The sequence below is a fragment of the Tasmannia lanceolata genome, unplaced genomic scaffold (assembly GCF_043159265.1).
Source record: "Tasmannia lanceolata isolate RefF3 unplaced genomic scaffold, GAP_Taslan_0.1 ptg000013l, whole genome shotgun sequence".
Lineage (NCBI taxonomy): Eukaryota > Viridiplantae > Streptophyta > Magnoliopsida > Canellales > Winteraceae > Tasmannia > Tasmannia lanceolata.
Genome location: NW_027518690.1, coordinates 3,807,089 through 3,819,126, shown reverse-complemented (window position 1 = coordinate 3,819,126; position 12,038 = coordinate 3,807,089). Strand labels below are relative to the sequence as shown.

General features: G+C 38.8%; 1 protein-coding gene across 2 annotated transcripts; it reads right to left on the bottom strand.

The window, feature by feature from the left end:
- Positions 1–2,775: 2,775 nt before the first annotated feature.
- Positions 2,776–10,009, bottom strand: LOC143889536 (dicarboxylate transporter 2.1, chloroplastic-like). Of its 2 annotated transcripts, XM_077393782.1 has the most exons (5): positions 9,180–10,009; positions 6,709–7,022; positions 4,612–5,060; positions 4,159–4,283; positions 2,776–3,049 (listed from the first exon to the last, which is right to left on the bottom strand). In XM_077393782.1, the coding sequence occupies exons 1-4, from the start codon at positions 9,954–9,956 to the stop codon at positions 4,168–4,170; spliced, it is 1,656 nt and encodes a 551-aa protein (XP_077249897.1). In that variant the 5' UTR covers positions 9,957–10,009; the 3' UTR covers positions 2,776–3,049; positions 4,159–4,167. The 2 variants fall into 2 exon arrangements, with proteins under 2 accessions (XP_077249897.1, XP_077249896.1); XM_077393781.1 differs by lacking the exon at positions 2,776–3,049 and having other exon boundaries at positions 3,741–4,283; positions 9,180–10,008.
- Between the last annotated feature and the right edge of the window lie 2,029 nt (positions 10,010–12,038).

The window sequence follows — 12,038 nt, the reverse complement described above, 5'->3', positions numbered from 1 at the left end:
TAAGCAAGCCATGTTTTAGAAATCTCTCTCCCATTATGAGATTTCTAAAACTTGGAGACATGGTACGATCTCCTCCTCTCTTGGTGTCAGGAAAGAAGGGCGAGAAATCGGCAGCTGGTCTCTTTCTTCTCTCGTCTCCCATCTTCAATTTTGAGGAAATCCAAGATTCTAAATTCCGCGTATCCAACGGCCCCTCAGTGTTAGGTGTAAAATCAGTCTCTCCTATAAAAGTATGATATGTGGCACGCCTACCAAATAAGAAACTAGTCTTGGATCCTAAATATGAGCTCCATCTCTAAAATTAGTAGAGAGAGAGAGAGAGCATATTGTACAAAAGTGTTTACCGGTTTTGAGGAAACAAGAGGTAAAAGGGGGGGAATTTATCCTAGAAGGGGGTGAATTTATCACCACCCTTAAAAAATTATAAAAATGTTTCTTATGGTCCTTTCTACTATCATTTTTCTGTCCCCATTACTGTTGGCACCCCATGATCGGATGATTCTAGCCTCTTGGTCTATTGGGCACCGTTGGCCGCGAGGTGATGGTGTAAGTAATCAACACGGGAGACAAGCCTAGGATTTGCCTGGGACTAACTTCGTAGAATATGGAAGGTGGTGTTTGGTTATCAACCTTATAGAGCAGTACGGGGTGTCATTACCATTATAGGGAAAAAGAAGAGGGAAAAGAGAGAAAAAAACATGGCTGTCAAGAAATCCAAGTAAAAAAACCACTTTTCTTTTTAAATTTTTTGCTTGGATTTTATTGGGAGGAAACAGATTTGAAGCTTCATCCGAAGACAAGAAGTAAACAACCAGGAGACATCCCTTGTGGTCTCAAGGGATTACATTCATCAAATGGCAAAACAGAAGTTTTTACTTTTTTATGATGTGACACCCAAAACCTAAGTAAAACACTCACAAAAGACGGGTTTTCGTGAAACAAATTTTATGGGGTGTTTGTTTGAATGGGATGTTTGATTGCCAGTGGGCCAAAACCATGTGGATTGGCTCACTATGGTATGTAATTACACACACTTCTCCCTGTGGATGATTGTAACAATGATCATAACAGTGAACATCAGGGTACAGTGTACAATTGATCTGAGGAATCCAATATGAACGCTACTCTTTCTTGTGGTGGATGGCATAAAAGTCACATTGAGCAAATGACCCTTGCTGTTAAATCAAGGGGCAGTAGCCCTTGCCGGGTGCAAATAGCAAAATCAGGGTGCAATTAGGGTCATGTCTTCTTTTTTTATTGATAGGTAAGCTGGGTTAGGCAGGACCCCAACCAGATATATTAAGAGAAAAAAGGAGAATACATGAAGATCAACAACCACCCTACTATTAGAGTAGGGAAAGCAAAAAAACAAAGACTGAAGGCTCAACTGAGCTACAACAAGAATCCAAAACAAGCTAAGCAAGAAAACAGAGCTACAGCACAGCCTCACTACCTCATGGCCAAAAGAAAGCTAGCCTAATTTTAGAGGGGGCTTGGAGAAGGAGGGAAGAATGCAAGAAGGAGGGGGTCGGAGCAACATAGCTGAAGATTTCCCTTTCTTCCTCTGCACCTTTTGCCACTTATCTTCAACATCTTCTATGATGGTTTTATTGCATTCCAAGTCTTCTAGAGCTGAGAATCTGTTTCCATGCTCGAGGGGTTGTGTAGATAAATCTGTTGAGTGTAAATTTTTCCCATTTGGGACAATTTTCCTGCTGGAAGAGGATTCAAGAGAGGGTTTGGGCTGAATTGGGTTCTCAATAACCCTTTTTTGCTGGGTGTCCTCGGCCATTCTTGAAACAGGTCTCCAAAATTGTTTTGGAGCAGGGGCAACTTGATAGATTCAAAGGGACACTCCCTAGACTTGAGGCTAAAGTCCAAGCAGGAACTACATGCCTCAGGTTTCCAATCATAGACTATTTTTTGGGTCATCACGCTAGAGGATGATCTGAGGTTAATTAATTCTGGTCCAGCCTGAACAAGAATGCACATCCTGGCATAATCCAGTCTCGTGGATTCAGCTGTAGGGGGGTGTCCATATAGAGGGGTTCCCAATGATGCTTGCAATGCGGCTTAAAATTCTCGAGGACCAGAACTTGGGTCATGTTGGCTTGAGCTTTTGCTAAAAAATAAATTGGAATCAACCAGATTCCATCATTCCAATTTCCAACACGATTTTATGATAAAAGCTTAACCAAAATTCGGGGTATTGTGTATTTATTTTATCCATGGATAGGCTTGTTAAGAATAGCCACAGTGGATAGGATATACTATTCTGGCTGTAGCCAATCCCAGAGGTTTATTTTTAAGATAAAATAATCCAAACAGGCTAGCCAATCCCAAAAATAGCTTATTTGAGGATTTATTAACCCCACCAAATAGTGTAGCATACAAGATGGTAGACCCATATCACTCTTTTTCTTCTTTTCTTATCTAGCTTAGTTTGCTTGCATAACTGTATCTCTCTCGATTGTAGGAACATTTTTGAGGTTGCCCATCGTGATTTGTCCAAATCTTCCATTGTTTTCATTCTCAGTTAAGAAAAAGAAAAAGAGAAAAGCATGTTGGAGAATGTCACTTTTCTCCATGAAAAATAGAGTTTTCAGGTGTTTCATAAATTATTTCAATGGAAATTTTTTCCAAAATAGGAGAATTGTAAACCTACTCTTCCCTTGAATATGTTTTCCATGGAAATAAAGAACTTTCTAGAGACAGAAATCATATGACATGGTACGTGATGATATGCAATTAACTCCCAACAGATTAATCAAGATCAACAAAAGAACACCTTAAAAATACTATACGAAATCTTGTGAAATCTCATCTACAGAATGTGAGAAAAAAAAAAAGATTCAAGACAAAGAAACAACAACAAATGGGTAGTAACACAAGAAAGAAAATCAAAACTGAAAAAGTATATGCATCCGAAGTTAAGGGTCACAAGACAGAAAATAAAGGCTAAATCTGTTAAAGTTCGTTGGTCTTCATTCACGAGGTGGCTGATCTGACGTGCGACAAACCATCTGCCAAATGCCTTTCGCAATGGACACTACAAAAAAGATTGGGAAGCTTCTCAAATGTTTTTCTTTGATTCCAAAATCAAAAGGATGTGTTACAAAGCTCAAATCCCTTCTAGCCTAAGCAAACTAAACTTGAACAATAACCCGCCATGAAACGGAAAATATAACAACTATGTTCTTAGAATCTCGACATAACACTGGAAGTTGACAATTGCAACATTTGGATTGATCTCGCTGTATAAATGTCTGGAGACTATACAAGTATGAAAATCACAGTTGCATGAAGCCCAGGTGTTAAAGTTGCATCGTGAAAATTACCGAAAATTACCAGGTTTTTCTTTGAGTTTTCTTGGCTATGAAGGGCAATATTGCAGCCCTGAACCAAAATAGTGAAACTCTTTTCCAGTGGAAGTAAGCACACTGCTGAACCAAGTAAATCTTGTGTGATTGTATTTCTCGCATCTTTTTCTAGACGTTTGCTACATATCATGTTTGATCCTATTTGAGAATAAATTTCTCGGTTTCTACATAGGAGAGTTTATAAACAGTGGATTGAGATGAATCAAACCTTCTATATTAATGGATGTCAACCTATATCAGGGACTTGGAAGCAAATAAATGAATACATAAGTAACAAAAATCAAGCCAATATGGGGAAAAAAAGAATTCAATCAGCAATCCCGGCATGAGAGGGAGGTATACAAGTTTGAAGAAAAAGAGTTCAAAACAATTGCCCAGATGAGTATTTCAGATTTTATGTCAAAAAATGATAATAATAACAATGAAACAAAGAAAAACATCTCAATGGAGCAATAGCTAAACATCACCACAAATGAGGTGGTTTTATGTCTTTGGGCATACAGAAGGTAAAAGAAAAGAAGAAAAATGTAAGATGAACTATGAATTTGGGAATTGGATTTATCTTTCAGCTTCCGCAGCCCATTAACGCAATAGTGCAATGCTGATAGGAACTCAGAGTTTGAAAGCCTAGCCAGACATTAGAGATTTTCTTTTACTCAGAGTTTGAAAGCCTAGCCAGACATTAGAGATTTTCTTCTAAAAGAATATGATGCTTCGAACTAAGCCATAAACATTAAGGCACAAGGTAATGAGGAAAAAATAATTTCACTTATGCTACCACTGAAACTTAGTAGAGGCCCAAGAACTTCCACCAGAAGGTCCCGACCACTCCCCAGATCACAGCATTGATTAGAGCTGTTATAAAGCCCATTTTGAAAACATCTGGAAGCTCTACATATCCAGCTGAGAAAGAGGAAAAGAACAATTATCAGTTTCAAATCCATCAAGGATATTAGCGAAAAACATTAGGCAAAAAGAATTACACAACTATGGACTAATTGCACTATAATGACAAATGGTGCCCTTGGAATAGGTGGTTAGAAACAACACCCTCCCCCCCCCCCCCCCCCCCCCCCCCTCTCCTCCTTCCAAAAATAAATAAATAAATGCTATAAAGAAATCATTTGCTCAAGCTGAATTAGGCTGTGTCAAATTCAATAACGTGATCAAGAAGCGTAAATAAGAATGACATCGTAATTCGTAAAGACAAAAAAGAAGAAACAACCCATACCTCCATAATATACAGCCGCCTGGCCGCTGCTATAATGGGTTAATGCACCAAATAGGTTTGTGTTGTACGCCAAAGCAAGTGCCGCCAACATACCGGGTACTCCAGCCGCCAAGTTCATGGCAAGGAATGCAGAGTACAAGGCGCCCACATGCCCAGTTTGACTTGCAAATAAATAGTGGATGAAGAAATAAGCCGCCTGAAGAACACAAAAAGCGACCGGCCAGCTCAATGAGAAAGACATAAGGGACTTTGCGACACAATCGGACATCCATGTTACGATTCCGAGATTTGTGAGTTGGCCCGCCATGCCCACTAGAACCGCAAACCAAGCCAAGGTATCCCATGCCGATTTCTCACTTAAACAATCATCCCAATCTAGTACTCCTAGCAGCAAAAGCAAGGATAAACCAAGCATTGCTGTGACAACACTTGCTATGCCAAGAGCCTCTCTGTCCAACACTAAATTTTATCAGTTCTCCAATATCTCAATAAAAGAAAAGGTCAAGATAAACAATATATATAGTAGGTGACCTTAGTATCATGCTCAAGAGTCAAGAGGACTATATATCCAACGTTGGAGAACTGATAAAATATGAAACATAAATTCAAACACATACATTTGAATCTTATCGTATGAGCCATACATTCGAACAGATACACAAATGACTAAACTATTCAATGACTAGCGCATCCTACCACATGACCAAAATCCTTGAACCATTCAGAAAACTCATTCACAGATGTATTATAACTATTTTTGGAACAAAAATGTGCCAATCAATAACCCATTCAGGTTAATGGCTGTTTAATTACAAGATATAAAAAATAAATGGGGCAAGTGTGCCCATGGTGTGGAGGGCCAATGGGCTTATAATGGTTTTAAGTGAATTTGGGCCTAGGTTTTTGGGTAGTCGGGCTATGGGTAATGGGTCATGGCAGGCCATAGATTGATGTGGACGTCCCCACATCCATGGCCATAAAAATGCAACTATAGACAAAAATAAAATCCTAAAATGTAAAAAAAAAAAAATGATGCCCACCAATGAACTACTCCTAAGCTTAAGATTAAATCACATAAAAAAATATACTTCCTAATCTGCCTGAAGCTACAGTGGATTACGAAAACCTAACCAACTCCACAAACTCTTTGAAGGGCAGCCAAAAGATAACAGAAAGCTCAAGTATGCATTAGAAATAACAACAGTTCTACATCCCAACAACTACGTGAAGTAGTTTACCATCCCTTGATCTCTAACTCACATGATCTCTAACTCACATGACCGATGACTTGTGAAAATTAACATCTTGACGAGTAACTGCCTCTACTTTCATATTTCTATGATTCTCTTCAAAATCTTTACTAAATACGAACATGTCATCCGGAAAATGAAAATGGGAAATTTCAAATCTAGCTGATGAAATCACGAAGCCCCGAATCAAGCCACCAGCTCTATCCTTGGGCATCATCTTAGTAAGCGTCTAAGCAATAATCATAAATAGAAATGGGGAGAGAAGGTCTCCATAGTGAAGACCCCTGGAGATTTTGAAGAAACCTCACAGTGATCCGTTTGCAATTTTTCTAAAACTTCTAAAACCCAGCATACATACTGCTTATATCAGCAGATGACTATGTTTGGTTCATGATTTGCTTTCTGCATTTAGTACCTTCAACCAAGCTAACACGTGCGTTTTTCAAAAGGAATCATAAAGTCTTCTCTAAGCCACCAAAGCCAGTGATTAACCATTAAGCATATGAACGCAACCCAACTCTTACCAGCTGATTCGGGCATGAAAACAATTAGTATGAGTTTTTTTTTTTCAAGTGTTTTATAGCATAATTCTTCACGAGTAAACATGTTGGTCACCTTTTCTAAAGTTCCTTCCATTATGCAGAGGTTTCCATTATTCAAACAAAAGAAAAATGCCCAAAAAAGGTAAGACCAATGACCTTGGGGTGTATACGAACTTTGAAGACTAAATAAAATCATGTTTGTGTTAGTATTAAAAAAAATTAACTACTCAATCACTAATTGTAAAAAAGAAAGAAGTCATTATCCCTGTTCAATATAATGCAACATATAAATAAGGAGAACTTACCCAAAAACCCACAACGAGACAGCAAGAAGCATTGTACCAACCATCACCCATTCATTCCTTGTGACGGGTCCCATCTGCTCCAATTTCTTTGTTGCCATAGCAGGTGCATCTGGTGTGTCTTTGGTTTCAGGTGGAAAGATCTTGTATAGAACATATGGAGTCACTAGAAGACAAATAACTGCAGGTAGACTAGCAGCCTTAAACCAGGATACCCATGGATTTGCAATTTTGATCCCAAGTTCCTCTGCTAGTTTGAGGCACAGAAGGTTTTGAGCTGCAGCAGTTAGGAAAAGAGCACTCGAGTTACCAGATGACTGTTACATAACACACAAGCAATGAATAAGTCGCAAAAATATCCCATGATGAACAAAAAAGATCAAGAGAACAAATAACATATCCAATTCACAAAATTAACTGGAGGATTGACCTATATTTTTTTTCTAAATGATAGAACTGGATGAATGATCTATGGTTATTACAGAGATGATGACGATGATGATAAAATTAACGCGCCATTTCATTTCTTCTTCCGAAGAAGAGAATATCACAATATTGAATAACTAATTGTAGAACCCTTCGGATGTAGATTCAGTACAACAAATGAGGAAACAAGTATTAATGAGGCAACAGACGTCCTTCGTGAGCATACACTACTGTATGAGGTAGATTTAAGGAGAAACTTTTAGGTATGCATTGGGCTTAATACAGTCAACCATGGGCATAAAGCAAAGCACTTGAGTTACAGTTTACTGTCATGGATCAAATACAATTAAAGAATTAGTCACAAAGATATCATATGATGACAAATTATTTCCAGACAAAAAGAGAAAATTGTATGGGATTTTCCAGGTTCTATTGGCAAAAAGGGCTCTAGTGAGGCTTAGGTGCAGGCCTTCCTCCTTGATATTCAACTCGTGGATAAGGATTTGATAGACCAATGTGATCAGATATTCAGATCGTGGATAAGGATTCTCGAGGGTGGTTTCTCAATGTTATTAGATATGTGAGAGATAGGGATTGTTACTCTTGGAGGTTCGTGAATGCTATCGAAGAGATTCCGGATGTGATTGAGGGTCATAATATGAAGATTCGACATGTTTGGTGATCTGCCAAGAGTGTTGTTGATCGGCTGGCTCGTTCAGTAATCAATAGAGACGAGATAGAATCTTTTGATTAGCTTCTTCCCTGATGATGTTGTGGTGTTCTATTTTTCTATTTTGTTGCATTTTTCATTTTGTTAGTTGATCTGCTCTTTTTAGAGACATCCTTGGTCTTGGTGTTTCTCTTGCTCTTTTGTGCTTTATTAATATCTGATTATCATTTAGAAAAAAAGATCCACGTAGAGGTCATTAATGTATATATGGTACCCACAGCCTGTAAATTTTAGCATTGCAAATGTTAGGCACCATGAGCTCAATACAAGTGACTCGTATGAATAGACTGAAAACTCTTATGAACTTTTAAGTCCTGACAATTGATAATGAAACTAATAAAAATTTAAAGGAAACTAAAATTGTCGGTGCATCATATACGAAATACTTGTGTAGGATTAAATACACATTTCAGCATTTTTCCAGCCACATCAACTGTCCAGAGGATCAACTGATAAAGAAAGGCTAATGATATTTACACTGCCATGTTTTGATAATTGCACTAACTCACCTTGTCTTTTATTAGTTAACCAGCTGTCAATTCTCAGAGGAGAAATGATTTCAGCACAACCATGTTTTGATATTTTCATTAACCCCTCTTGTCTTTTAGAATTTAAAGAGCTGTCAAAAGGTTATCGGGAATGATATTTCCCCCCCTTTGACCGATAAAATCTCCCCCCTTTAACGTTATGGGTGAAAATGGTTCACTACTCGAGGATAAATTCACCCCCTTTAACGTTTTTCCTTCCCTTTGAAAGTTGACAGATAACGTTAAAAGGGGGGGAATATCATTTCCCTTCCCAAAAAGCTCTCAGGAGCAAATTAAAGAAGAAAAGACAAGCTGTCTTCGTGCAAATATCATTTCCATACACAAAACCCACTTAAATAAAGAAAATACAAGGTGAATTACTGCAATTATCAAAACACAGCAAACCAATATCAAAAAGCTCTCGAAACCCAATTAAATAAAGAAAAGACGAGGTGACTTAGTTCAATTACCAAAACAATAGCAGTACCAATATCAGCATCCTAAATAAAAAACGGGTTCCATTCATTCTTTGATTTTTTTTCGCCCCCCTGTAACGTGATTTGACGTAAAAAAGGCTCAAAGTCTGCCCACAATTCACTTTAAAAGGGGGGGGGGGCGCATAATCCTATAGTTGGTGCGAAAAAATCATCCTCCTTCCATAAAAAGAGTTTCTACACTTTACAAGAGGGGCGCATAATCCTATAGGGGGTGCGAAAAAATTATCTCCCTTCCATAAAAGGAGTTTCTACACTTTAAAAGGGGTGCGCATAATCCATAAAAGGAGTTTTTACCTGAAACTGAGATTGCACGAGATAAGCACCAAGCTTCTTAGCCGAAGGATCCCCAGGCTTACTCCCAGCAGAAAGAGAAAGCGACTTAATTATTGGTAAGAACACACCTCCAGCCCTAGCCGTAGTACTCGGCATAGCAGGAGCAATAATCGTCTCACTAATCGTCAATCCATACGATAACCCTAACGTACTTTTCCCTAACCACTTCACAAAATACGTAGCAATCCGATCCCCAAGCCCCGTTTTTACAAACCCTCGTGCGAAAAAAAACGAGATTACAATCAACCAAATCACCTCATTTGTAAAAGCAGCAAAAGCTGAGGAAAAGCTTAGAGTTTTAGAAATGACCGAGACCGTTAATCCAATAAACGCCCAAGATCCAACGGGAAGAGGACTTAGAATTAGTCCTGCAATCGTAGATAAGAAAATTGAGAGTAATTGCCATGCTTGAAGAGAGACCTCGATCGGTTTTGGAATTAAAAATCTGACGATTAATCCAACGGCTACGGAGATCGTGAAGGGTATGAGTTTTGCTCCTTTAGGGTTAGGGTTAGGGTTGTTTAGTTTTTGGGATTTGATTTGTTTTTGGGAGGATTTTAGAGGGGAGAGAAAGGTTTTGGTTTTGAGATGGAGAGGAGAACCGAAGAAGAGTTTAGGAGAGGGAGATCTGAGACCGTTGATGTGGAGAGAGATAGACGGTTGAGATTGAATGAGAGATGGACGGGAGAGAGAGAAACGAGAGAAGGAAGAAGAAGAGTAGAATGCTAAGCTCTCCATTTCTTCTGTGTTTTTGTGGAGCGGAATCTTCAAGGTGAATATGTGAATGAGATTTTAAAAGGAGAGGACCTTTTATAAAGTGATATGATGCGCGGGGTGCGTAGTACGCATATACTTTACGTTTTTTATAAAGCGGTCTGTTTCTCGTGAAAACTGATGTTTTTATCTGTATTTTATTTTTGGAGTCGGAATATTTTTTCATTGGAAGTAACGACATTGGATTTTGGTGAAGGAGGTTAACGACTTAACGCTCACCTTAGTGATGTATTCGGCCCCATTTTATTTATTTTTTACTTGGGACAGCCCTGTTTAGTATATTTATTAGTACTCTTTTACACTAGAAAGGGATGCTCCTAGTAAAAATAAGGGTCGGATAAATCATTTCACGAATTATTATATCATGGGCCATGGGGCCCACCTACACCGTAATTGTATGATCCTGACCTTTCATTCGATGGGCCCACTGTATCCTTTCATTTGAAGGGCTGACTGTATCGAATTGTTAAAGAAGGGAAGTGATATATTTGCAGCCTTTTCTTCCCGGGCCAGCCTCCTCTAGTGTAATTATCGAACAATCTCAACCATTTGATTGATGTCTTCTAATCGATCCATCGCATTCAAGTATTAAAAAGCAAATGGTTAGGGTTGTTTTCGATGTAGTCTTTACCTTTCAGGCTATGGGACATAGGCACTTGGAAATGTCAAAGGAGTGACAAATCCAAAAATATTAACCTTCTCTTTTCTATTTTTATTTGTAATGATGTCTTAAGTAGCTTTCCATTAATTAATATCTTCTAATCTCAAACAAATGGGATTTGCTAAGCTCTATCGCAAAAGGCTTTTCGCAGATGCTCTGTTGCTCGTCAGACCAGCCACCTCGTGAATGAAGAGAAAAGTTGTTGTCTTCATTAACCAGGTGGTTGGTCTGATGTGCGACAGACCAGCCGCGAAAACCCTTTTTGCGATGGACGCTAGCAATTCCCCTAGCAAATATCATATATATGATATTTGCTAGGGGATTTCACGGGGGAGGCATTTCACATAAGTGCTGACTTTTTAGTTACCGAGCCAAAGAAATTATATGATGAAAAGGGGTGTACAAACACATACTCATCATCCCATCCTTGATATTTGATCCAACAGTAGTTCACTTGTTTAGAAGCTGCTGTTGGATCAAATATCGAGGGTGGTACTTCCATCGTACTAACTTTACGTGTTTGTATGCCCATTCATTCTATAACTTGTTGCCGAACATAACCTGGGCCGACCTCTCACTCATTGTTTTTAGCATGCATTTTCAAGTTGCTGATCAAACAATTCAGATCGTCAAAGTTAAATAATGAAATTTTATGGCCATGTCATCTCTATTACTGAAGCCCACAAAAAAGCCCAACCTTCAATAAAGCCAATCGGGCCCATTTAGAGACCACTGACTAGTCCACTTGCGGGGCCAGATGGAGTACTCAAAAAAGGGAATGACATATTAAGGGCAGTGACAAATCGATCCCCATTTAGGGCATTGCTTAGAGAGAGAGAGAGAGAGACGGGGTCACTTTATCGCTGCCCCATACTAATTAGTGACTCACACCAGTGGGTGCCAGATAGTGGGAGCCATGACCATAAGAAAATAGGCCCACATGTAGATCAAAATCAACTAATAAGGCCCATTTGCCAATAAAGTTAGGTATGAATTTTGAGGCATCCTCAATTGATTTTCTAACACGTTCTACCTCTTTAAGTCTCAATGCCCATTTTAGGCCAAGTACCCTTAGGGCCCGTTTGGATGCCGAGAAGATTTTGATTTGGATTTCTCAGATTTGCAGCCCATTTTGCGTTATGATTTGGACCGGATCAAATCCTCGGATTTCCAAATCACACTGAAAAAAATCAGATTTCCAATTATGCTGTGGAAATAAGTAATTGGAAATCCACAGATCTGGCAGTTTCCTTCCCTCTGTCTCCCTCAACATGAGTTGGCGGATCTATTCATTTTGTATTCAAAACTCAATTCCAAATCCAAATACAAAATATCAGGTATCCAAACGGGCTCTTACTAACTTCTCAAGCTCTGTAACATGGGCA